Raw genomic sequence first — 26,543 nt, 5'->3', positions numbered from 1 at the left:
CACTGATAGGCCGTTTTTTAACTGAACTATAATGCATTCTTATAAAACAGCACTTTACTGCTGACCAACTGTCTAAAGTATCATCAGTAACAGTTTCATGCAGTATTTTTTTAATTCTGGGACCTGATCTGCTCATGTGAGGCTTGTACATTGTACATGATTGTAAAATCAGTGAATTAGCTTTGTTGTTCTTCACTCATATGTTGTTCTGGTTTGCATTCTGTGCTTGTAGCCAGCTAGAGACAGACATTTTTGGAAAAGTGTCAACAAGTCTATTATAGCCTTTTTCCTAACAAGTGCCTTTAATTGTATTTAGTGTGACTATTCCTATGTCTGTAACCTGCTAAGTGTATTCACCTAGGCAAAAAAATGATGTTGTAAAAAATACAACCTAAACAGTGCATTAAAACAAATCAGTAAGATAATGTAAAAGAAAGGTGAAAAACAGCTATATAATGTGTCTTTAAACAGTAAATTAACTGTAAAATACTGTGAAATTAATAAAAAACAACCAGCTCAAACTGTATTTTTCATTAACGGTACAAAGCTGTAAATTTCAGCGACAGTATAATAATGTTAATTTTACAGTAACATAAAGGCAACCCTGCTGCCAGCTCTTTACTGTTATTTTACTGGGAAATTCTCAACAGTGTGGTGTAGGTGTATTGGTGTATTGGAGTAGGCTATGTATGATGTGTATTTTATTGTATTTTCATATTCGAAGTGTATTGGGGTTTCTTCATATAGATAGTTGTATATTTGAATTGTTCTCTACATGTAAAAGTCAAACTAGGGACACGAGAAAATTAGCTATAAACTCTGTGCAGCACATCAGTTACATGCCCTGTATTGGAACTATGTTAAATTGCATCGTCCCTATCAAATACAAATTAGATACCATCTCTGCATGGACAGACCTGTTCTTCTTGAATCATTTACTTTTGATAAGTTATATTGCACCTTTCAAACAAGTCAAATGAAATTCAAAGTGCTGGACAGACGATTGACAAAAAATATAGAGAGTTAAAAATGGATTTAGAGACTAATGCACCAAAAGAACAAAAATAAAAGTTTACTGAATAATAAAGCAATAAGAGATGGGTATTTAAGATAATAAAATAAAAGGAAATAACAATACAAATAAATAAATACAAATTACGAAACTACACAAAATAAGCAGATTGTATTAAAATAATACAATTTTAATCAAATACAATAGAACAAAAGAGATAATATAATCAGCAATAAAATGTTGTTTAAAAAATGAATCATTACAGCAGATTCTGATGTTATCGTTTGTTTTCTGGAAGGGATACGTCGCTGCTGCCTCGTACGTAGAAGCAGAGGATGAATAGAGGGAGGAATGATGAATACGGGACGTATAAAGGAGAGAGAGACGGACTCGGAGAAGATGTATGAGAAAGAAGAAAGTGCTTCTTTATCACAGACAGAGAGCGGAGTGGATGTTCTGAAGCTGAATTCTCTTCGCCCAGCAACTGACACACACACACACCTCATATCATTGTCACTCTGTACCTACCTCCCAACTTCATTCATCTTTCTTTCATCCTCCATCATGTGTCGGGTGGGGGGGTTTTGGGTATTTGTGGTGGTTATTGGCGAGGTGGCGTCCCTCCGTCACTCTGTCCACTTCCTGTCTGAGGGATTAGAAAACCCTCTCTTTGTCTTCTGTCATTTGGACACGACTTTTCAGCCTTTCTGTGCCCTTTGATGTGCATCCCACGCTTCTTTTTACAATCTTACGCCCTTTCTTCCAAGTTCAAACTGACCCCAGGACTGTGTGTGTGTGTGTGTGTATGTGTGTGTGCAGTCAGTGTGGCTCCAGGCCCTCATGCGTCAGAGGGCCTTTTTCTCTCTGTGGCCCCTGAGCAAACATATTAAGAACCACCTTATCACTGCTTATACAGCCAGGGCCACACACACACACACACGTTAAACACAAGCCTAAACACACACACACAACACATTCACAAAAAAAGATAGCTTTGACTCCGAACACACAAAGCTCGCCGCCAAACTGCCCAAATGTCACCGATCCATCACGGCGGAAGAGGCGGGGGCTAGAGCGCCTTCCGGGCCAGTCATTGGTTGACGCTGTGGCGTCGGTCAGTCATTCAGGGGCAAACTCAGGTTTATAAAGGCGGCAGTGGAAAAAGGAACATATACGCTTGACAAGCCTTCTTCAAGAGGCGCATCCGTGGAACATGAACTGACTTTGTTATACAGATCCAAAAACAAAAAGGAAGATATTTAACTGTAAAGTTGTTGAGAAGTAGACGAATACCATCGCCTGGTTGAAAAACGTAGCTTAGAAAGCTCATCAGAATATCTAGAGCGAGCGCGTCGGCGAATATCTACGCCCTCGGCAGCATTCACATCGACAGGAACAACAGGAAGTGGGACGGTTCGGGAGAATGAGTTGAGCGCGAGAAGAAGCAACAAAGTTTGAGAACCCGTATGTCAGAAAACCTTCCGAACTTCCAGAGAAAGTTGCGATAATAGATCCGCGCTACATAAATAACTCGCTACTCTTTAAGTGCTCAGTAACGCCAGCCATGCTGAACAGTGCAGCGCCGGTGTTGATCAGCGTGATGAAGGTAGTCATGATGATGATGCTTCTTGGGACGGGACTGGAGGCAGCACCTGCTGAGAGAGGTAAGGAAGCTGTTGAGATGACAGGAAGTAGCTGCACGTGGGAGCTATGGTATGGTTAAAGTTGGGGGAAGTCCGTGTTACGGCAAACACACTACAGTTAAGCCTTGGTTAAGGATCGGCAACCCGTTAAGGTAAGGGACAGATCATGGTTGCCCATCTGCCACCCTCACTACATAACGGACGCCACGTCCTGCATTGGCACTGAACGTTGGCGTCCAATATGACCAGACCTCTAGGATACTGAGCTGGGCAGACCAGACAGGGTGATCATTTCCTGAGAATACATCATCGGGTGATCACCTAAACCAGGGGTCAGCAACCTGCGGCTCCCTGTGGATTTTTAAAAATGGAAATTAATAACTTTTCTGTTTACATTTTCATTTTTATGATCACCAATCTGAGATTTCGAGAATAAAGTCGTAATACTGTATTATGAGAATAAAGTCATAATATTATAAAGTAGTAGTACGTGTTATTTTCCTTTTTCTCGCAAAGTCATGACTTTATTCTTGTAATATTACAACTTTTTTTCTCGCTAAATTGTGACTTTATTCTCGTAATATTCCGACTTTTTTTTCTCGTTATGTTATGACTTTATTCTCGTTATATTACAACTTTTTTTCTCGTAAAGTTATGACTTTTTTCGTAATATTCAGACTTTATTCTGTAAATCTCAGATGTTTTTTCCCTCAATGTGGCCCTAATACTCCATAGTACATTGTCTCTTTGGCCCTCACTGTATTAGACTTATATACTATATACTTAGACTATAAGCTGTGTTACCTTCATCACAATGCTCAAATGTTTTGCGGCTCCAGACAGATTATTTTTTATTCTTTTGCCTAAAATTGCTCTTTTGATAGTAAAGGTTGCTGACCCCTGATCTTACTAATATTTAAGGTCAGAACCGGACCAGCATAACCCATTATTATCAAGCCCGTGGAAGGTTTTTGGAAGTGTGAAAGCTCATGTTGGTTCAAGCTTTTTGAAGTAGCTTATCAAGTATAGTATCGTAGGAAATCTCTTCACCGGCCCAGTCACACAGCAGCTCGTGAAATAGTCACCAAATTAAATGTATTGATTCGTGTACAAAGACACAATTTGTTTTTGTGACAGTCAGCACGGAATCAATTTGTATGTAATCCACAAGCGGCGAACGCCGTGTCGGGAGGAGGTCGTGGATGGGCGGGTCTAAAAAATACCAGATTTTCACCCAGGAGACCGCTGTTTGTGTCCCGTGTGAAACCACGAGTCAAAGTTGATTTATTTGTCACATAACCTCTAAGTTACGCCACAAACATCCATCTTTTCCTAAAGCTAAGTAGTTTTATTTCTAAACGGGTTTGCATCACGTGTTGCTGGACATTCATAGGAAAAAAATACGTCGTTGAAAGTCGTGCTGATCGTCGTAAAAAAAAGGAAAATCTGTGTCTTTACATGAATCAAATTACATTTTGTCACTATTTCACCAACCGGTTGTTGGACCTGACATTCCTTTCATTCAATTTCAATTTTATTTTTATATAGAATCAGATCATAACAGAAATTATCTAAAGACACTTTTCATATAGAGCTCGTGAGGGCCACTCAGCAGGCAGGTTGGGTTCATGATCTCTACTCTGAGGCAGCTGTGGAGCCTAATTGTCCCTGATGAGGATCAGCTGGTTGAAGCCTATATCTACCCCTGGTTTCAGTGCTCAGATGCATTGTCTCTTTGTCAGAGCTAGTGAGAGTACTGTCCTGTTTTTGCTCTATCTGTATAGGGGGTGTGTGAATCCTCAGAAGTACCACGTGAACCTATCTGTGGGATTCTCTCACCATTTAGCTTCTTCTCTTCTCTGGAGTCTCTTAGAGTGGGTTAGGTCTGTGTGGCCTTCGCTGCTTCCTTTGTTTCATTTATGTTCTTGTCAGCTGCTCGGCAGCGCTGTTTTACTTTTAGTGTAGGGAGCTTTCCTTTTAGGCCCGTTCTCATTTGCTGTTTCCCTTTCAATCGCTTGCGGGATTAACTTTTAGATTCCCCTGGTCCGTAATTGCGTCCCTCTCCCCGTACTCTATAAAGGCCGTACTGCTCACAAAGCTACACCATCCACACGATGTGAGTGTGTGTGTGTGTGTGTGTGTGTGTGAGCTGCATTGTTGCTAAACCTCAGACGTCATTATGCACACACATAAACACAATTCATACAACTTTTATGTCACATCGAAGGTCCCGTAGCAACTCTCATAGCAACCAGCGAAGCAGTGGAATCCCACCAATTCTGTGTGTGTGTGTGTGTTTGCAAGTGCGTATACTACACAAAGAAAAGACTGAGACTGAGAATCAAAGCAAATTAAAGACCTGAACTCGGCTTTCTCATACTAAACCTACTTTAATCTGAGTTAAGACACAGCGGGGGGGTGGGCAGTTTATTTGTTTATCGCATCAAAACTATTCATACCGGCAGTATGATGTCATATTGCGACAGTTGCAACACTTTTTAAAATAAAAGGTTCAAATAGATTCGGACAGGCAGAGGACCCAACTAAAATGATCAAAACTATAAGGGTGTGAAGAAAGGTATAGGCTATCGTTCAGCACACCCATCATACTGTAGCTTAGCTTTTCCAGGACAACTGATATGACTTATCATAAAAGGAAAAGAGTCTTGTGTGCTGGCATCAAACACCATTAACTCCCCCCCCTATAATTGTCTTGTCCCTAGGCTTTGTGAAACCGCTGCCCAGCCTCACTCATGCATCAGCTGTACCGGAGAAGTCTTCAGCACTAAATCCAAGCCGGTACCTGAAACACTGGCTTCTGAGTACCAGAGCGGCCGGAGCGCACGGAACTACAAGAATCACTGACAAAACCACCACGAGGACAATCACCGCGGCCATCAGGGCGGGGCGGCTGAGGACCGACCCTGAGACCGCCGGTCCGGATAAACGAGCCCAGATGCTGAAGATGATCTCGGTGCTGGAGGAGCTGCACAGGACGTTTAACAGCACACTGAGCTCACGGATCACCATCATGCCACGAGGTAGTGATACTGTGTACATGTAAAGTTGACTTACTAATGGTATTTAGAAGCTCTAGGAAAGAGTTCCTGACACGTCCAAAAGTGACTCCAGTGAGGCACCGTTGTATTTTGAAGCGTACGGCAGAGACCCCGCGGATCCCAGCGGGACACCAGTAGAGTAGGCGGTCCTTAATGTGCCCAGGACACATTGACGTACACACTGCTAAAAGAATGTGGCCATATGTGGCCCAGACCACCTCTGAATGTGGTCTGAGCGATCGGATCCCATTGCGTCTTGAGTGGGTTCACACTTGTACTTAGAGCTGTCCATTTGGGATCCGATCACTCATGTTAACGCCAGGTCTGAACAGGGCCACAGTTGCTATGTGCACTTTAGCTGACTGAGAAGATGCAGACAATATGTCACGTCTCCACTCCCACATTTCTATTATCCCAGGGGTCAGCAACCTTTACTATCAAAAGAGCCCTTTTAGGCAAAAAAAAAAATGTCTGGAGCCGCAAAACATTTGAGCATTGTGATGAAGGTAACTTAGCTTATAGTCTAAGTATATAGTATATAAGTCTAATGCAGTGAGGGCCAAAGAGCAAATGTGCTACGGAGTATTAGGGCCACATTGAGGGGAAAAACATCTGAGATTTACAGAATAAAGTCATAAGTTTACGAGGAAAAAAAGTCGTAATATTACGAGAATAAAGTCATAACTTTACGAGAAAAAAAGTGTTAATATTACGAGAATAAAGTAATAATATTACAAGAAAAAAAGTCGTAATATTACGAGAATAAAGTCATAACTTTACGAGAAAAGAAGTCGTAATATTACGAGAATAAAGTCAGAACTTTATGAGAAAAAAAGAAAATAACACGGAAAATTACTACTTTATAATATTATGACTTTATTCTCTAAATCTCAGATTATTTTTTTTTCCCTCAATGTGGCCCTAATACTCCGTCGTACCGTCGTACCATAGACCTACAACAATGATACATTTTCTCCACTGGAGAGAGCTAAAGAGCCGCTTGTGGCTCCGGAGCCGCAGGTTGCAGACCCCTACAGCAGGGGTCTACCAGCCTATCATGCTGGGATAGGTATCCGTGCATGCACTGGGCAGGTTTATCAAGGCATGATCATGGTTGTCTTTTTGTCTCCACGTAAACTGAGACTGTCCTGCACTTCATCAGGGACATTTTCACTGAAGTACACTGTTTTGTTTTTCATTTCAGCAAATGGCAGAAATTCAGGAAGAAAAAATAAAGTGGTGAGTTCCTGTAAAATATTTATACTTTTACTCTAGCTCGTTTGCCCCACTGCAACTTTTTATTCTTGTATACTTTTTATTTTTACTTCTATTCTTATTTTAGATTTGACGTACCTCTTATTAGTTATTTTTTACTTTCTCTGCATCTGTACGTATTTCTGTCCTTGTGCTGCTGCAACAACCACATTTCCCCTCCAAAGAAAGACATGAGAGGGGAAAAGGTGACTAAAATATGTAATCAACCATATAAATACAAAACAAAAAGAGTCCAAGGGGTCGGAGAATGGACATCGACTCAGGATGTTTTGTGGGTTTAGAAGGTTGCAGGCAGTTCAGGGTTCTTGTTGTCAATCCTCATCCCGTCTCCATTCTCCATCCTGTCTTCTGCTGCTGTGGTTAAAGCCTCCTGCTGCTGACGGAGGGGTGAAGTCCACCACCGCGGCCCCGACAGCAGTCGACAGCACCGTGTCCAGAGCGAGTGCAGACGTTAACGTCCCCAGTCTGACCGGTCGAAACTTCAAGAAGTCCCTCCCACCGCAGACCAAGAAGACCAACAAAAGAGGTGAAAGTCGACGGCCGGATCTTCGCCTAACTGTAGTTTCTTTAATTTCACATCAGAATAGACGGAGCCTTCATCAGAACGCTCTGTGGTGAGCTGATGTAGCCGGTTGGTACCGGTGCTAACATATACATAAAATAATACTAGCATTAGGACTTCATTCACCAAAAAAACGAGTCTTCTTCAAATCAATCAATTAATGGAGCTTTATTGTGGGAATGCTGATTCTCTACTACTAATACTACTACTGTTGCTGCTGCTGCTACTAATACTACTACTGTTACTGCTGCTGCTACTAATACTACTACTGTTGCTGCTGTTGCTACTAATACTACTACTGTTGCTGCTGCTGCTACTAATACTACTACTGCTTCTGTTCCTACTGCTTCTACTACTACTACTACAGCTGCTGCTCCTTCTGCTACTAATACTACTACTGTTACTGCTGCTGCTACTAATACTACTACTGTTGCTGCTGTTGCTACTAATACTACTACTGTTACTGCTGCTGCTACTAATACTACTACTGTTGCTGCTGTTGCTACTAATACTACTACTGTTACTGCTGTTGCTACTAATACTACTACTGTTGCTGCTGTTGCTACTAATACTACTACTGTTGCTGCTGTTGCTACTAATACTACTACTGTTGCTGCTGTTGCTACTAATACTACTACTGTTGCTGCTGCTGTTACTAATACTACTACTGTTGCTGCTGCTGCTACTAATACTACTACTGTTGCTGCTGCTATTGCTACTAATACTACCACTGTTACTGCTGCTACTACTACCACTAGTGATGTTACTGCTACCACTACTGCTACTATTACTACTGCTCCTGCTGCTGTTCCTACTGCCTCTACTACTATTACTACTACAACTACTACTACTACTACTACTGCTGCTGTTCCTACTGCCTCTACATCTACCACTACTACTACTGCTACTTTCCACCATAATACCACTTTCTGTGTAACGACTTATAGTTTTTAAAGGTTAATTCGGTCAAAATACTATTTCTGTCAAAGTACTTATAGTTTTAAAGGTTTATTTCACCCAAATACTACTCTCTCTCTCTCTCTCTCCATCTCTCGCTCTCTCTTTGTGTTTAGCAATGCAGTTCATCTGTCTGATGTACATACAAAGCCTTTCTTCTTTCCAACTATTCAGGAAAATTCTAATTTACTACTTTTGACAGTATTACAGTTTAGCTTCCAGCTTTTCTAGCAATGTATTTCAGCTCTTAGCTTCTTTAGCTAATGCAGTTCAGCTTCAACTTCTAGGTTTTTCAGCAGTGCAGTGCAATGCATTTGCGCTTTACCATTTTAAGGCGAGTCATTTCACATTTCTGCAATTTCAGCAATGCTTTGCAATTAATTACAGCTGTCAGCATTTCCCACGCATTTTCAGCAGGAAATGCATTTTCTAGTTTGTCACATGAAATCGTACAAGATAATAGTACAACTCCAGAGAAATGTGATCCCGTCACATCCTTCAATTTGTGCATGAACGTTATTCACCATAAAGCACACGAGTCCTCTGTTCTGTCAGATCGGTAGATAGAAAAAGAGTCACGGTTGAATATCCGTATTCCAGGATTTAGACAAGTTTCATGGACGTTACAGTTCCCAATATCCCGTTGGAAACGAAGGTCCTCCAGCGGGAGCCCATCGCCCAACGCCAGCAGGATGCCCGTCGTACAATTAACCGCACAGCGAGCCGTATTATTTGTCTCTAAAAGGCGCCAACATCACAAACACGGCAGAGAGGCTAAGATCCGAGACTGGAATTAGCTGAGGTGACACCTAGCGGACAGCTAGAGGCTTTGACGGCACTCACCTGTCCCTCAAAGTGGCCACGCCCTTAATTATGCATAACTTTAAGCCTTAAACAGGTGAGTTATATAACCCTTGGCTTCACTGCTCAGCACCGGAGGTCACCGCTTGTTTGTAACGGAATCTTCTTCTTCTTCTTCTTTGTCTCCAACAGTGTGTTTCTGGAAGTACTGCTCCCAGAACTGATCGTCTCTCAGCCAGTGTTGACCTTTCCACAGCTGGTTTCCCTCCATACTCTCCCACCTTTTCTTCCTCCTCGCCCCACCCATCACCTTCTCCCATCCATCCATCCATCAACCCCCTCATATACAATCTCCCATAATGATTCTGGTCATTATCATGATATGATCCAAGCTCTGTTGTGCACATCTTGTACAATGAGAATAAAGTCATTACTTTACAAGAAAAAAGGTCGTAATGTTACGAGAATAAAGTCATAACTTTACGAGAAAAGAAGAAATTAACTCGTAAAATTACTACTTTATAATATTATGACGTAATTCTCATAATATAACGACTTTTTTACTCATAAACCTATGACTTTATTCTCGTAATATTATGACTTTATTCTCATAATCTCAGATTTATTTATTTTTTCCTCAATGTGGCCCTAATACTGAAGGGGCTGAAGAGCTGCAGGTTGCTGACCCCTGGTAGAGGTTAATCCATGTGACAATCAAATGTTGTTGTTTTTTTCCAGGAAATATATGAAGTTACAGCCAGACCGAGCAAGCAAAGAATATTATGATGATGATCGGACCGTACAGTATGAATTAGACAACAACATCTCTAAAACCGTACAGTGAATGATAAGTCCAGCTGTCGGCTGTAGCCTGAACATTTAACCTGTTAAACTTAAAGATCTTAATAGTTCAAATCATTTGTTATTAGCAGGTCCAACCTAAAACATCAGCATCAGTGCAGGCCTTCAGAAGCTCTTATTCCTTCATCTATCTATCCCTCCATCCCTCCATCCCTCCATCCAGTCTCCCCTCCTCTCCTCTGGTTCTTCTCGGACCTCTGCATGCCAGGAGACTGTTGCCGTGACATCAGGAAGCCCCATACCACCCCCAACCCCCCCACACCGGCGCCAGCCTGGACTCGGACCTTTTCATTCACTCATTAATTAACAAGACTGACCGATCACAGAAGACGATGTGTGCTCGTGGCCTGGGCGCATGAACAAACATCCCTGTTAACCCCTTCGTTGTCCTTAGAAGACAGACACACCTCGTTGTTGTATGTGTGCGCCGACTTTAAAATAAAATTCATTTCTAGAATGGAAAAAAACAAAAAAACACAGTGACAATAAAGATTATTTTATTTTTATCTCACTCTCTCTGTAGTCGTTCATTATGCAGACAGACTCACACTCTGCTGAATCATGTCCACGATGATATTCTACATTTGCTTTGTGTGAGCCGGGGAGTCTTAATGCGACTTGGAACACACACATGGTGTTTACATTCTTATTTCTGTCGGGTCAACCGTTTGGCGTAAAGTAGTGATGTTACGTGCAGTGCCGAGGCTTCGGAAGGTGTGTTGAGTAATCCAATGCGCGTATCGAGGCTTGGTGTTGTTTTCAGACCAATGACGTCATCGATGGCGTCCGAAGCCTCGCTGCCCAGCCATACCGCGTGACCGGTTCAGGAAGTGGTTCAGATCTTCACTGGTTGAACCAATGCCACTTTCCATAAGTGAACACTAATATTACCCCTCCTGCCATTATTATATTACACTACAATACAATTACAATTATTGACCAAAGGATTGGTTTACACACATAAGATGCATTACTCACAAAACAATTACAGTTTATTATACATGTATGTTATATACTCATAATATACTTACTAGAAAATATATATATATTTTATAGATATAAATGGATTACATGGTAATAGATTTGTTTTCATTGTTTATAGTCATTCCCAACAGCCTTTACTGGCGCAAAATACAGTATATCACAGATAGTTAAGATCATATCTGCCCGTTTTACACTCTTTGGCCACCAGGTGGTTTCGTGTGCACAGGAAGCCTTGAGAAATTAACCCTTCTCCGAACCATTTTGCTGGAAAGCTTCAATGCTTCATGAAGCTTCAGCTCGCCATCACTAGCGTAAAGATGGTCTCTGGTTATTATTGCACCTGAAGAGATCTGTTCAGCCTGGTGTCATAAAGAATCATGCAATGAGCATTATTTCTTGTTCGTTGTATGAGAGCGGGAGCGTTCATTTGTTTTGTAAAATGTTGGTTGTGGTTTGTTGTTTCTGACAAAACCAAATTTAAGTTTCACTATTAATTTGTTTTTTGTAAAACTATAGAAATGAAAAAATGTGTTTTTACATTTTTCTGACGGTTTTATGTTTTGTTCATTGCTTTTGTCAAATGTTGTGTTTTGCACTTCTGAGCCACCGTAGAGAGATAATTCTTCAACTCTGGCAACACGTCTTCAGCTCCATACTAGGAGTGATTTTAACAAACATTTTCAAGGATTGAAAATTGTGTCTAATTTGTGTTATTTTCACATAATTTGACACCAGATAGATAAAGATCTGCACGTTGTGTTGGAACAATGACCTCCAGGTCACATCATCAGTCGCTGTAGTAGTTTCAGACTACACATGAACCAGGAATAGAACTAAATATACTAAAACTCTCTAATTATACTATTTGAAGTGTGACTTTACCCAGTTGTTATTACAGTAGTTCAGAACAGAAGGACATTCCTCCTCCGGATGTTTCCATGGTAACTGAGCTTGTTTGCTGTCTGGGTGTGCAAACTCAACAAAGTCATTACATTCAGAGGTTTCCACAGAGGTCACCATCACGGTCGCCCCGGTGATGGGTGTGTGCGTCTGCACATGCTCCAGGGTTTTCGTGTGTGTTAAATACACCGAGTCCTGCACGTATTTAGAATTCTTTGAAACGAAGAGTCTTCAAATGGCTTTAGCATTTTTTGAAATTAGTATTATTTAACCTTTATTTAACCAGGTTAGTCCCATTGAGATTAAGAACCTCTTTTCCAAGGGAGACCTGGCCAAGACGGTCAGCAGCAAGTAGTTGCAGACAGAGACAAATAGAGACAAAAATACAGTTCACAAACACTAAAAGCACTCAAATTTGCATTAAAAGAGAACTATCTAAAGACAAATGGGGGGACAAAAAGGAACTTTTCTGGGAGTCAGCTGTACAACAAGGGAATGTAAAACATTGGCATGCCATAGAGTCTGCTTCTAAAACCTTCATTTGAGATTTAGAAATGTTTAATGATACCAGCTCCTTGATTTTAAGGTCATTTTGGAGCAAATTCCAGGCTGAGGGTGCAGAATATGCAAAAGCCCTTTCTCCGACCTTTTGGGACAGAGAGCACAAAGACGTCAAATAAATAGCTTCCAATGTACGGAGTCTGTGGTGTGCCACTGAAATAGTGTATGGTTACAGATAATTGATAAAGTATTAGTATTAGAGCCACATTGAGGAAAAAAAATAGATTTGAGATTTCAATGAGAATAAAGTCATAATACTATGAGAATAAAGTAGTAATTTTACATGTTATTTTCTTTTTTTCTCGTAAAGTTATGACTTAATTCTCGTAATATTACAACTTTTTTTTCTCGCAAAATTATGACCTTATTGTCGTTATATTCTGACTTTTTTTCTCGTAAACTTATGATTTTATTCTCGTAATATTGAGACTTTTTTTCTCGTAAAGTTATGACTTTATTCTCGTAATATTAAGACTTTATTCTCATAATATTACAACACTGTTTACCACACGCGAGCGCGCATGGGACACCGACCCGCAATGATTTATACGCATAAGAAGTTACAAACAGTCCCTTTAACCCAGCATTAACACACTGACTAGAATACCAATGAAGTGATAATCAGAGAAACACAAAGACATCGAAGACGGTCCACGTAGTGATAAAATCAGTTTAATAAAGATTGTCCCCAGAGAGGATATAAGGCCGGAACACATCACACATCTCTGCCAAACACTGAATGGCTGCAAGACGTACTAAACCACTTCTGTCCAACAATCAAACAAATGATTTTAATGAAATAAAGTGAGCATTTTTGTCCTAACAACATTGTTATGTCACACTCAAATAATTTTGTTTACATTACATTGGCAGGAGGCACTGTTTTTAACTGATAAAGGTGATTCTTGTATGACGTGAATGCAACGTTTGGCCTCTGTTGGACTGTTGATGCTGACAACAGGAGCGAGGAGACTCTGAAATCAAAAAGTCATCATCACCAGTTAAACCAGCCAGCGCCGATGCCTGCCCACACTCAGCCAGTCAGTAGCATTAGATATACAAGTCAAAGAGAATCACTATAGGAGTAAATAGTCTTATTGCATCAGTATATAGAGAGAACACATTCAGCACAATGTACAAGCAGAAAAGGCTCTTAGGCCTTTATAGCAGGGCGGTTAAGCATAACAACTGTGCATTTTGCGATAAAAGCAACAAATTTGGCACAGATGTAGGTTTATGCCAAATTGGCGGCGCCCAGATATCTATATCTTTTCATAACATATAAATCTACACCCGTGCCAAATTTGTTGCTTTTATCGCAAAAATGCACAGTTGTTACGAACATTTCAGTTTAGCTGCCCCACTATTAACCCTTCATCTTGATCTGATCGCTGATTCATCATCAACATTAAGACAGGACATGGAACCAGATGATGTATTTTACACCTTCCACCTGCACTGTTTCTCTCACTTTGTAATGGCCAAACTTCAGGGATCATTCCACTTTATTACAGTTAAAGTTAAAGTTAAAGCTCGGATCGGTAAACCGTGACGAATGTTAATATTTTTACTGATCTTGCTTTCACTTTCTCTTCCAAATAACACCTGCAGGTTTGTTTCCAACCTGTCTGCTTGTTTCAGACTGTGAAAGACGAACATCAACGGGTCTGATCCGTTCACTAACTATTCAAAATATAGTTCGAATTATATACTATATAGCATGCAATTGGGGGACTTCTAAAGTGAATGAAATGCTGAGATAAGGCTGTAGAAAAAGGTGTTCAGTGGGCTAATGCAGGGACCACAATAATGTAGATTTGCATTCGAGATATCATAACGTATCCCAGTGACTGAAACAGGACCTAGAGGAGAAGAAATGTCTGCAGCCTACGCTCAATATGAAACTAGAGCTAGCATGCCATCTTTGTAGTGAACTTGGACCTGCCATCATCTGAAAAGTGACCACTAATTACTGGGTTGTCATTATTTATAAAATGATAAGCATAAAGATAGAGTGGATGACGGTGCAACCCAACCTGTGAGAGCACACACACACATTCTGTAGACACACACATAAACAGGTTATAGATGTTTAGTTAATAGATGGTTTAGTATGAATAGGCCTAGTCTATAACCTGGAGTTCTTATTCTATATGTTCACGTCTACAGATTATCTCCTTTATTCACCCCCCTTCCTCTTCCTCCTATTTGATTTGTTTCACCACGTCCAGATAGGCGAAGTGGATCTCCCTCTCCGCGGGGCATGTGCTGGTGAACTCCTCCCTCTGATAGGCGCAGTTTAAATACCTCCACACCCCCGTCATCTCCGCGGGAATCTCAAAGCCTCTGTATTTCTTGGCTACGACCTGCAAAACAGAAAGAAATGTGAGTGAGTTGAAGGGTGTTGGGAGAACTGGTTGTGGTGATCTAAGCATTATCGCAGGTAAAACCATCCTTCTTTTCCCTACCCCAGGGGTCAGCAACCTTTACTATCAAAAGAGGCAAAACAAGCCACTGGAGAGGGGCTCAAGAGACGCAGGTTGCTGACCCCTGCCCTATCCAGTGTGAGCAGCAGGCTGAGTGGACCTTAAGGATGTGTAGTTTAGGCAGCAGGTTGCAGTCAGCCAGGGTGAGCTCCGACCCGTCTAGAAAGCTCCTGGAGGACTCGGGCAGGTCTTCTGAGGCGTCGGCATCGATCTCCTCAGGCAGCGGGGTCCTCAGGAAGTCATCGAGACGCCGGAGAGACTTGAGCAAGGCTTTCTCTAAGACTGCCGATAGAGATACAGACAGCAGAATGGATCAGATGATATGAAGGACAAATATGAACGTGCATTCCTAGTGTGAAGACACCCTAACTGTGTTCGGTGGGTTTAGGTGTGAAGACGCACTAACTGTGTGCGGTGGGTTTAGGTTGTGAAGACACCCTAACTGTGTGCGGTGGGTTTAGCCACGCTGCCAGTAGCAGTCGGTCGATGCGCCACTTTGGTTGAAAGGAAAACACGTTTCCAGAGTGAAATGATTTGAAGCCAGCCCTCACACATCTCTCTCTCTTACCGTCGTTGGTGTCCTTCCTCGGGTTTTTGATGTAAGCTGAGAACTTGGCGAACACATCGATGCCCGCCGTGTTGGCTTCAGGATGTCTGGGAGCCAGTCTGGGGTAGCTGATGTCAAAGACACATTAGAGAAGTCCACTGAACTGACTTTCTTCAGTCAATGTGTGTAAAATATGTGCGTTTCTGTACCGTGGCGGGACCAGTTTCTCCTCCAGGAACTCCTCGATCTTGTTGACGTCGACCTTGACCTCGCCATTGAAGGTCATGAAAGGAGGGTTGGTTCCTGGAGCGAGGTCCTGCAGGTCAGCCGGCTTCCTGACAAACACAAAACACACAACATATAGTGTAGACACTCAAAAAGACTGTAATAAGGATGAAGATACGTGTATTTATGTGTGTGTGTGTGTTTTACCGTTTGAGGTCGACAGTGGTGACGTTGAAGATGACTCCTTTAAGCCACAGGATCATAAAGAGTCTCTGAGAGAACGGACAGTTACCGATGCTCTCCCCGTCACTTCCCGCCTAAACACAAGAGAGACATCAGACATCAAAACCTCTCACAGCACGATCAGGTCAAAGGTCATTGAAGGTCAGTGTACAAGGGACATTCACGTCTGATACCGGATACCTGTTATCAGCGCTCCACACTTAGGTCACATGATGACAACTGAATCATCTCCATGACAACTGAGCAAACTCCTAAGTGGAGCATTCATGAATGTTATTTTGTCAAAAAAAGATCTTTAATGAGTATTTGTCTTCAGCACTGGTGTCACGTCTATAAGAGGTCAAAAGTACCCCGCCGTACTCTGCATAGTTGGCCTTTCATCATTTAGTTACAGCAGCAGGCAGCTGTATTAAAGCTCTGATAAACCCGCGGTGCACTAATAACCTGCTCAGCACCAAACAGCACACAGACAAAAGAGTGGAGTTATTTAGCAGCTAAAGCAGGGGTCAGCAACCTTTACTATCAAAAGAGCCATTTCAGGCAAAAAAATAAATTAAAATCTGTCTGGAGCCGCAAAACATTTGAGCATTGTGATGAAGGTAACACAGCTTATAGTCTAATGCAGTGAGGGCCAAAGAGCAAATGTACTACGGCGTATTAGGGTCACACTGAGGGAAAAAACATCTGGGAATTCCAGAATAAGGTCAGAATATTACGAGAATAAAGTCATAACTTTACGGGAAAAAAAGTTGTAATATTACGAGAATAGTCATAACTTAACAAGAGAAAAAAGTCGTAATATTACGAGACAATAAAGTAATATTATTACGAGTTAAACAGGTCATAATTCTTTCTATTATCTATTTTATATTGATGTATTGATTGATTAACATCTCCTTCTAACAACAGAAGTTTCTCACCAAAAACTACATTTTACGAGATTACATTTGAACACATCATGATAACGTTGTAATTAACCTTCAACCAATGTTCATTTTTCCTGAGCCGACTTTGAACGTTTCATAATAATAACTCAATGGCACCTCCGTTAACGTTTGTATCTCCGGTATTTAACCAAGCAGGACTGTGCTGCCCACCGGCTGCTAACAGCTAACGTTACTAACTCTCATCCTGCTGATTTCAACACAGATTTGTTGTTCACAGTGTCGCATTATCAGGGAAAAATAGGGTGCATCCCCTCAGGTTTAGTAGCGCCACGCTGTTGTGTTGTCTCCGGTCCCAAACAAACTGAAACATGATACAGCGTATGCGTCATTGTGCAGCGTAACTGTGGGAAAGCATCAATACAGAGGAATCGATAGTCCGAGATTCCGCCGCGTACCACTAGAGAGAGCACCAGTGGGACCATAGTTTGAGAACCACTGCGTTAGACACCTGCCGGCTTTAGTCCACCTGATGAATGTAAGTCGACAATGATAAATGCATCTCTAAAAGGACCGCGACCTTTCTGTAACCACAACCATGAGAGTTCATTAAGTCCTTAACCATTTCCCAACCATACTGTTGCTGCCATGCATAAGTACTGTATGACCAATCAATTGAAAGGCACTGACAGTGCTTTGTGAATATAATCTCACTTACCTTTACAAACAGCTCAATGGCAGGGAAGCCCAGTTTTTTAACTGCTGTGTCACACCAGGACATGATGAACAATAGAAAGGTTGTGTGAACGCTCACACTCCTCTAAAAGCAGCCGTCTCCTTAACCCAGAAACACAAAACTAGATAGTATAATCCATGTATAGTTCATCATGTTATCTCCACAACCCAGCACCACGTCTGTCTGCCGATCCTTGGACTTGTTTTTTTCTGCTTTCTCTGGTATGCCACTGTCTCCTCCACACAATCCCTCTTTGTCAGAACAAATATTAAGTATGTGTGTGTGTATTAATCACATTGTAGGGGTAAAATATGTTGACACGGTCCCAGTAGGAGAATAAAAGTCGTTGGTACAAGAAGCGGTTGAGGTTATGGTAAGGGTTGTGGTTGCGGTTCGGTTCAACTGTTGGCACGCTACGTTTCTGCAAACCACGGTTATGTTGACCTTTCTGAAACTATTGGGAAATCATTGGTTAGGTTTAGGAAACAAAAATATATATAAACTTGAAAATCGGAGAGTGCAGACCTACGCTAAGGCAGGTTTCATGTACGTCGCTTCCCAAATTTCATTCAAATTCATCGTGGACTTTTGGAGTAATCCTCCAAACGGACAAACCAAAAAAACAACGCCGGTGAAAACATAACCTACTTCCTAGGCCTTCTGCCTTGGCGGAAGTAATAATAACAACTGGCCTTAGCAGGACTTTCTCACGTAAAGTTACGTAACAAGCGTTTTCGTCAACGTTTATTTTGGTTTAACAAACAGCGATGGAAGTCCTGTTTGTACGAAACCCCCGAACGTCATTACAGCGACGTCAGCCTTACAAGCCTTACGCCCCTCTGTCCCTTTCATTTACATAATACACATAAGAATCTGACATGAGGTCAGTGGCTGTGTGAAGTTGGGAGGCAGCGAGCAGTGTAAGAGTGGGTTGCCGTGGAATCTCTGCTCACAATGTCTCCAGTGTGTGTGTGTGTGTGTGTGTGTGTGTGTCGCAGCCCAGACGGAGGGATGTTTGTCACACACAGCATCTCACACGTCTCTTTGTTTTCTCACTTTTATTTCCACCATGAGTACATCCAATCACATGATGTATAAATACATCTAATATGGATTCTTTACATGAAGCTGACACTTGCAGACCTTCAGTTGGATTCATTTTCACACTAATGTTCCAATGAAGCTCTTTACCTCCACTCCTCACCAAAGAATTCAATAAATCAGCTACAATTAATTCAACATTCTGCTGCTGAGTGCAGCACATATTATATATACCAACCACATTACTCCTATTTTAAAGTCTTTCGTATTGATTTTAAGATTCTGGTATTAGTTTATAATAAGGCACTTCATGGCCGTGCACCAGACTACAGTACCTTACAGAAATGCCCCTCAGATTTTCGGTTCTTCTCTTTTAGTTCAGAGGAACTGAGAGGAGCTGAAAATATTTTTAACATAAACTAAAAAAACATCTATTTAGTCTGGCTTTTATGTTGTGTTTTATAATTTTATGGTTTTATTGTTTATACTTATTTTATTTATCATCATTATAGTGTTTATTTTACTCAGCATTTTATTGCTGATCCTTATCTCTTTTATTCAATTTTATTTTATCAAAGTTTAATTATTTTTAATACAATCTGCTTTTTTTTTAATAGTTTCATAATTTTTATTTATTTATCTTTATTATTATTTTTATTTATTTGAGTTATCTTTTATTATCTTAAATACCCATCTCTTATTGCTTTCTTATTCAGTGAACTTTTATCTTAGTTGTTTCGGTGCATTAGTCTCTAAATCCATTTTTAACACATCACTTTGAATTACATTTGACTTGTTTGAAAGGTGCTATATAAATAACGCTTGATTGATTGATTGATTGATTGATTGATTGATTGATTGATTGATATTATAGGTGTTATGTTTAACCTTGGTCTAATTGTCCATGTCAGTGTCCTCTTGGCTCTAGGGCTCCATCTCTCTCTGACTGACGGGGTCAACATCAGTCAAATGTTTCGGCATTCTCTTTCACTCGTGTTGTCTTTCCTGAATAAACTTACATCATATACGCTTCGCCAAAAAACATTTATGGAACAAGTGGAAGAAAGAAAGACGATTGAAATCACTAGTTTCCTTCCAGATCAGATGAACAAATCTGAGGCTGACGGGACAACTCAGGTCAAAAGGTCAGCAGTGATTCGTACGAATGTCAGCCCTGTGTATCATTGCTCCTGTTAAACATTGCAGTATTTAGTCTGAGGTTAGTAGGTGTCGCTTCCAACAAGCTCTCAGCACCAAACAGCAGGCTAATCAGCTTACAGAGTGAGAATGTAGAGATTAACCCCGCAGGCTGCAGAGCGCCGCTATTCACGCTCTGGTTGCCCTACAACCAGCTCCTAAACATGACACCATGTACATAGTCAGTCTGCTGTATTGTTATCATGTCATCTTGAAATAACTACCTCCGTAGACATGTCTCTAAAGCCAGGTCTAAACTGTGTCCCTACTGAGTCCAGAGAACCTCCCCATGATGTTTCCATCTACCTCCGTCTGAGCTGCCAACAGAGTCTGTGACAAAGGACGCCGTTGTTTGGATGTGAGCTCCCACGGAGAGCAAGCTGGATGTGTGTGTGTGTGTGTGTGTGTGTGTGTGTGTGTGTGTGTGTGTGTGTGTGAAGCGGCTCTCAGATATTAGTGCATTTTTCTGTTAAACCTCTCTGCTGGCCTCTTTTATTTTCACCTCAGTCAGGAATGTGCTGCTGAACCTCAGAGAGCAAATCTCACCTCTGTGTGTGTGCGTGTGTGCAGCTTGAGATGACACACACACACACACACACACACACACACACACATCAGGGTTGATTCAAGTTTAACATTAGAAGCTTCACAAAGCTCACATTCCTAACAAGCTGTATTATATAATATGTGTGTTCCTATTATTTTGTCCACACCCTTAAGAATCGCATGCATGGAGCGACGTAGGCTGCCATGCCCTGTGGCTTAGGATATCACTGTCTTAATGAGATAAGGTAAGCAGATCAAGATGGGGTGTCTCTCTCTCTCTCACTCTAAAACATCTATTTAAGTGTTGGATCTATTGTCTGCATGAATTAGGAGTTCCTTTAAAGTCCCATGAGTGATGAGAAATGATCCACAATCTCCATAATGGCACCACCAACCTGACATCAACAGCACCTCTGAAACAGTACAGATCTGTGACAAGTCCTGGATATATATAGCAGTTAAATGTATATTTGAGCCCATACCAGTACTTACCTATACGTACATAGACATGATAGTATTCCTCACCTTATCAGTGGTACGTCTTCAATGTTTTCAGTCGTGTCGGCCAGCTAACATGAGTGCTGGTTTATTTCTTTCTCACCCAGAAAACCCCAGAACACAACAATAAGTAAGGGCGATGCCGCACCCCGACGCACAGTCGGGTATTCTTTCACAACAATGACCCGCTAGCTGTACATTATCCTGCTTATTACACTGCTGCTTACTGAAGAAATCAATATTTTGACACAAAGACGGTCCTCCAGAGTCCGACATCAGAGCTGCGCCCATAGCAACGGTCTGTTATACATAGCAACGGTCTGCTATACGTAGCAACGGTCTGTTATACGTAGCAATGGTCTGCTATACGTAGCAACGGTCTGCTATACATAGCAACGGTCTGCTATACATAGCAACGGTCTGTTATACATAGAAACGGTCTGTTATACATAGCAACAGTCTGTTATACGTAGCAACGGCCTTATACGTAGCAACGGTCTGTTATACATAGCCCCGGTCTGTTATACATAGCAACGGTCTGTTATACGTAGCAACGGTCTGTTATACATAGCAACGGTCTGCTACATGTAGCAACGGTCTGCTATACATAACAACGGTCTGCTATACGTAGCAACGGTCTGCTATACATAACAACGGTCTGTTATACATAGCAACGGTCTGTTATACGTAGCAATGGCCTTATACATAGCAACGGTCTGTTATACTTAGCAACGGTCTGCTATACGTAGCAACAGTCTGTTATACATAGTGACGGTTTGTTATACATAGCAACGGTCTGTTATACATAGCAACAGTCTGTTATACATAGCAACACTCTGTTATACATAGCAACGGCCTGTTATACATAGCAACGCTCTGTTATACATAGCAACGGTCTGTTATACATAGCAACGGCCTGTTATACGTAGCAACGGTCTGCTATACATAGTAACGGTCTGTTATACTTAGCAACGGTCTGTTATACAGAAATTACAGACCGCAGAACGCTGTGATTGACCAATCCGAGTCGAGTATTCAACACAGCCGTGTAATAATGGCGCTATAATCAACATGCTGTAGGTATGTATGTGTCTGCTGGATGGATGTTTATGGCTATAACTTGAAAGGATAAAGTTGATTTATGTTAAAATATGTTACTGACTGTAATACTTCGGCAAATCATATGAAAACAAAACATACTAAAAAGCACAATTTTTATATTTGTGTCGGAAAAACATAAAGCAGTCACAAAAACACTAATATGCAATGTATAATTCTTACAGTAATTGCAGAGTAGAGTTCCCATGTATGACTATAAGGTCATTTTACGGTTCTAGAACCATTACAACCATTGACCTTGACCACGGAACCATGTCAGCAAAGAGTTATGGACTCAGGGTGGACATATGATACGTGTACAGTATGTCTTCCTTACCTTGGCATAGAGTGAGATCTTGTAGTCCTGGTCTTGGGGCGTTGTGCTGTTCCCCATCCTCCGATGGGAGATCAACTTCACCTCCTCTCTCTTCTCTTCCATCACCTCCTCCCGCTGGGGGATGTACGAGTGTCCGTCCTCCATCAGCACCACTCTCTTCTTCTTCACCTGCTCATCCCTCTTCTTAGGAAGAGATTCATGTTTGATGACTGACTTCAGCTCCTTTATCCAGTCCTCCTTCTCCTCTGCTGATGTTTCCTTCTTCAACCACACCTCTTTCTTCACAGGCCTCAGTTCGTTCCTCCAGGGTTTCATCTCTGCTGCTCTCTCCTCCTCTGGCTGGACAGGTTTAATCCAGTCATTGTCTTTTCTCCTGGAAGACAGAACTCTGGTCGCTGTCCCCCATTCCTCTTTCCTGACAGGCTGTGACTCGGGGCACAAGATCCCATTCTCCATCGCCTGCTTCAGTCCTTTAACTCTTCCATTTATATCCTTCTCTACTTCTCCTCTTTCATCCATCTCTACCTCTCCTTTCTCATCCTTCTCTACCTCTCCTCTTTCATCCTTCTCTAACTCTCCTTTTTCATCATCCTGTTTCTCATCCTTCTCTACCTCTCCTTTCTCATCCTTCTGTTTCTTATCCTTCTCTACTTCTCCTTTTTCATCCTTCTCTACCTCTCCTCTTTCATCATTTTCTACCTCTCCTTTTTCATCATTCTCTACCTCTCCTTTTCCATCCTTCTGTTTCTCATCCAACTCTACCTCTCCTTTCTCATCCTTCTGTTTCTTGTCCTTCTCTAACTCTCCTTTTCCATCTTTCTGTCTCTCGTCCTTCTCCTTACCAGGTTCAAGCGTCTCTCCTTGCAGTTCTTGATTCTCTCCATCCTTTGTCTCTCCATCCTTCGCCTGGACCGTGGTGTCTTCCGAAGAGGCTGTGATGGTGGCCGGCTTTTGTTCTTCATGTCCACTCCTCGGACTGTCCTCTATCTCTTCAATCTCATCATCTAAAACAGTCACAGGCTCTTCCATCATCTCCACCCCTCCCTCCATTTCTTCTTCTTCTTCTTCTTCTTCTTCTGCTCCTCCTCCTCCCTTCTCGTCTTCTACCAGGGCCTGCTCTCTTAGCTGTTCTCTCAGTCTTTCTCCCCAATCTGTCCCTCCTTCTTTGAGGAGCTGCGAAGGACGTTCCTGCTCTTCTGTTGTGGACACGTTCTCATCTGATGTGACCCCCCCTCCAGAGTTATCAGGTTCAACTTCACCCCCCTCCTCCAGTTCAAGGGCTTCCTCCACCTGGTCTAAAGGTGCATCCTCTACCTGGTCTAAAGGTGCATCCTCTACCTGGTCTAAAGGTGCATCCTCTACCTGGTCTAAAGGTGCATCCTCTACCTGGTCTAAAGGTGCATCCTCTACCTGGTCTAATGGTGCATCCTCTACCTGGTCTAATGGTGCATCCTCTACCTGATCTAAAGATGCATCCTCCACCTCGTCTAAAGGTGCATCCTCTACCTGGTCCTGCAGTGGTTCTTGGAGATCTACCATCGCCTGGTTTTCAATCTTCTCTTCTTGCGTTAGATCAACTCTTCCTCTGTGCTCTTCCTCCCCCATTGACTCTCTAATGGCGTTATCGCCCGTCCTCCCGTCCCCTTCCGTGCTCTGTCCTTTCCCATCCATCACTGTTTGAGTATTAACCCCGACCTGCTCCCTCTTGTTGATCCCTTCCATCCTTGTTTCCTCAACCCCTCCCTCTGTCTGTGACTGCTTCTCAGAGGGTACAAAGTCTGGCGTCTCTACCGTCTGATTTGTGTCTAGAACATCATCAGAAGTGAACTCATTGGCCTCCTCATCCTCAACCTTTGCTTCTATGCAGTCCTTTTGTTGCCGTGTCATGTTATTATTAACGCTCTCAGATTCGAAGTCGTCCTTCTCATCAGTGTCTTTCTTCTCACCGGTTAATCGGTCGGTCCGATTGGCCACCGCTTCCTTTGTGCCAGTTGTATCAAAGGGTGTGATACTGTCGCTAACAGTTGACGTTTGGCACGGATCTTGGTTGTTGACTTGTTCTTTTATCCCCATGGTAACAGGGGTCACATCTATCGTTGTTTCTGTTAGCTCACCGTTAGTGGGTCGAGTACCAACTTCTGTTTTGTCTGTGTCATCTGTCAACAGCTGCTCTCCTGACTCTGAGTCCTGAACATGCTCTGCATCATCAGTAGTGGACCACACCTGCTGTCCTTCTAACCCAGTGTCTCCGTCATCCTCCCTTACCTCTGTCACAGCTTCTTGTTTATTTTCATCCTTCTCGTCTTCTTCCTTTCCTTCATTGCCGTCTGATATCTGCTCTTGACCTTTCTCGACCTCTACTAAGAGTGAAAAGAGACGTGGATTTTCAATCCCTTCTTTCTCTCTTGTCCGTTCACTTATCATTTTGTGCTCTTCATCCCCCACTTCAGCTCCTGCCTCCCTGTCTTCCTCCAGTCTTTCACCTCCCCCATCCCCCTTTCGTATTACTTCATTTGGTAACAGGGCCACTTGGATAATCCTCACTTCCTCCCTTTCACTCTGCTCTCTGCTCTCTACTTCGCCTTCGGCCATCATCAAAACCTCCTCCCCTACTTCCTCGGCTAGTTCCACCTCATCATCTTCCTCATCTCCCTCCTCATCCTCTCTTCCTCTCCGGGTATCCAGATCTGAACAAATACCTATCGGGCTGTGGACAATGGCGCCATTAGACAGGTCTAGGTTTGGGCAGGAGCCTGACTGAGCCATTGGGGAAAGTTTGAGGAAATGATGGGACACTTACTGAGGAGGAACTGGTGCCCAAGTGTCCAGGATCAGTTTGTGGTTTGAGCCCAGTATTCCAGAAACAGAATGCAGAACAGGTCCAGTTTCCGACGAGGTCCCAGAGTGAATCTCAGTGTGTCGCCGAGGATGCCGAGGTCCCAAAGATCGTAAAGTAAACCCAGTATTCCAGAAAATATTTAAAATGGATCTCACCAAGTGTTTCTGATGATCCAAAACAAGAGGCTAGGAGTAGGAATAAACTGTTACCAAGGTCGAAAAGAGGACTCAAATCCCGGGATAGCTTCCAAGTTCCAATGCAAAGGAGGATTTCTGCATGAGTCCAGGTTTCCAGAGTAGTTCAGAGATTGGCTAAAGGTCGTAAAAGACCTGTAGGATTCCCAGGAAGTTCCAAATTCCCAGGCAAAGGAAAGAAAATCCTGATTTTGATATTTTACCTCCACAGGTTTAGGGTTTGCAAGTACACACTCTTTTTACTCTTTGCTTGTGGCTATGGTACTCGAATTAGCACTGCACCTTAAGCCCAGTTAGACATCAATAAATACAATCTCTCTCTCTCTCTCTCTCTCTCTCTCTCTCTCTCTCTCTCTCTCTGACTCTCTCTCTCTCTCCAGAGGATTAAATGGAGGCTGATCTCCACATGACCTGGAGCTTAAACCCCTCTGCCACCCAGGGACCAGCACCACTTGAGTTGAATTTACTTAAACAGAACAATGATCCCTGGTAGGTAAACATTCTGCAAGGCATTAAAGAGAAACTGCACACGTTTTATAAGCTATAAACTCAACATGACTGTGAACTGTGATGGAACATGTCATGTTGACATTTCTTGCCAAATGTAGCAAAATCAGCATTTCACGGTTGAAAATGGTTCAACTTAGGGAATATAAATAAATAATAAAAATGAGAATAAGAAATTAGAAATATAAGAATTATGTACAAATCGAACACATCACACGATATATATAGCCACTGTGTAATTCAATTAACACAAAAAGCTGATTATCTATTAAGTGTGTTAAATATAAATGCAAGAAGAGTATAAATAAGAATTTCAATTAGAATATTTATTGCGATGTACAGTATAAATGCAGTATTAATGACAGAGTATTGCACAGTTGGATTGTTGCACAGTTTAATCCGTGGTGCACATGAGGATAATAGCTTAATAAATGACGGGGTAGTAACGTTAGCTGCTCATAGTTGTAAAGTTTGATGGCCACAGGCAGGAAGGACTCGTTGTGGCGCTCTGTGGTGGAATGAGTCTAGCACTGAATGTCCTCCTGGAACC

General features: G+C 42.0%; 2 protein-coding genes across 7 annotated transcripts; one reads left to right on the top strand and one right to left on the bottom strand.

Annotated features, from left to right (window-relative positions):
* The first annotated feature begins 611 nt into the window (after positions 1-611).
* On the top strand, positions 612-9,959 carry urp2 (urotensin II-related peptide). Its single transcript, XM_074627839.1, has 5 exons — positions 612-2,676; positions 5,379-5,696; positions 6,919-6,953; positions 7,356-7,515; positions 9,502-9,959. The coding sequence occupies exons 1-5, from the start codon at positions 2,577-2,579 to the stop codon at positions 9,531-9,533; spliced, it is 645 nt and encodes a 214-aa protein (XP_074483940.1). The 5' UTR covers positions 612-2,576; the 3' UTR covers positions 9,534-9,959.
* A 3,936-nt stretch (positions 9,960-13,895) lies between these two features.
* Positions 13,896-25,798, bottom strand: LOC141763251 (chloride intracellular channel protein 4). 6 transcript variants are annotated; one of them, XM_074627812.1, is made up of 7 exons: positions 23,066-25,798; positions 22,454-22,978; positions 16,081-16,190; positions 15,858-15,983; positions 15,670-15,776; positions 15,202-15,383; positions 13,896-14,981 (listed from the first exon to the last, which is right to left on the bottom strand). In XM_074627812.1, exons 1-7 carry the CDS (start codon positions 25,217-25,219, stop codon positions 14,820-14,822), a joined length of 3,366 nt encoding a protein of 1,121 aa, XP_074483913.1. In that variant the 5' UTR covers positions 25,220-25,798; the 3' UTR covers positions 13,896-14,819. The 6 variants fall into 6 exon arrangements, with proteins under 6 accessions (XP_074483913.1, XP_074483912.1, XP_074483914.1 ...); XM_074627811.1 differs by having other exon boundaries at positions 22,454-23,065; positions 23,105-25,798; XM_074627813.1 differs by having other exon boundaries at positions 22,454-23,128; positions 23,216-25,798.
* Between the last annotated feature and the right edge of the window lie 745 nt (positions 25,799-26,543).

This window comes from Sebastes fasciatus, chromosome 24 (assembly GCF_043250625.1).
Source record: "Sebastes fasciatus isolate fSebFas1 chromosome 24, fSebFas1.pri, whole genome shotgun sequence".
NCBI classification, from domain to species: domain Eukaryota; kingdom Metazoa; phylum Chordata; class Actinopteri; order Perciformes; family Sebastidae; genus Sebastes; species Sebastes fasciatus.
The sequence above is the reverse complement of the archived record's forward strand: the minus strand, read 5'-3'. Positions and strand labels throughout refer to the sequence as shown.

Coding starts and splice junctions, on each gene's coding strand:
- urp2 (XM_074627839.1), top strand. CDS start 2,577: ATGCTGAACAGTGCAGCGCCGGTGTTGATCAGCGTGATGAAGGTAGTC. Junction 6,954..7,355: donor CAGGAAGAAAAAATAAAGTG/GTGAGTTCCTGT, acceptor CTGTGGTTAAAG/CCTCCTGCTGCTGACGGAGG. Junction 7,516..9,501: donor CAAGAAGACCAACAAAAGAG/GTGAAAGTCGAC, acceptor TGTCTCCAACAG/TGTGTTTCTGGAAGTACTGC.
- LOC141763251 (XM_074627810.1), bottom strand. CDS start 25,219: ATGGCTCAGTCAGGCTCCTGCCCAAACCTAGACCTGTCTAATGGCGCC. Junction 15,384..15,669: donor GAGGAAGGACACCAACGACG/GTAAGAGAGAGA, acceptor CTCTATCGGCAG/TCTTAGAGAAAGCCTTGCTC. Junction 14,982..15,201: donor CTAAACTACACATCCTTAAG/GTCCACTCAGCC, acceptor TCTGTTTTGCAG/GTCGTAGCCAAGAAATACAG.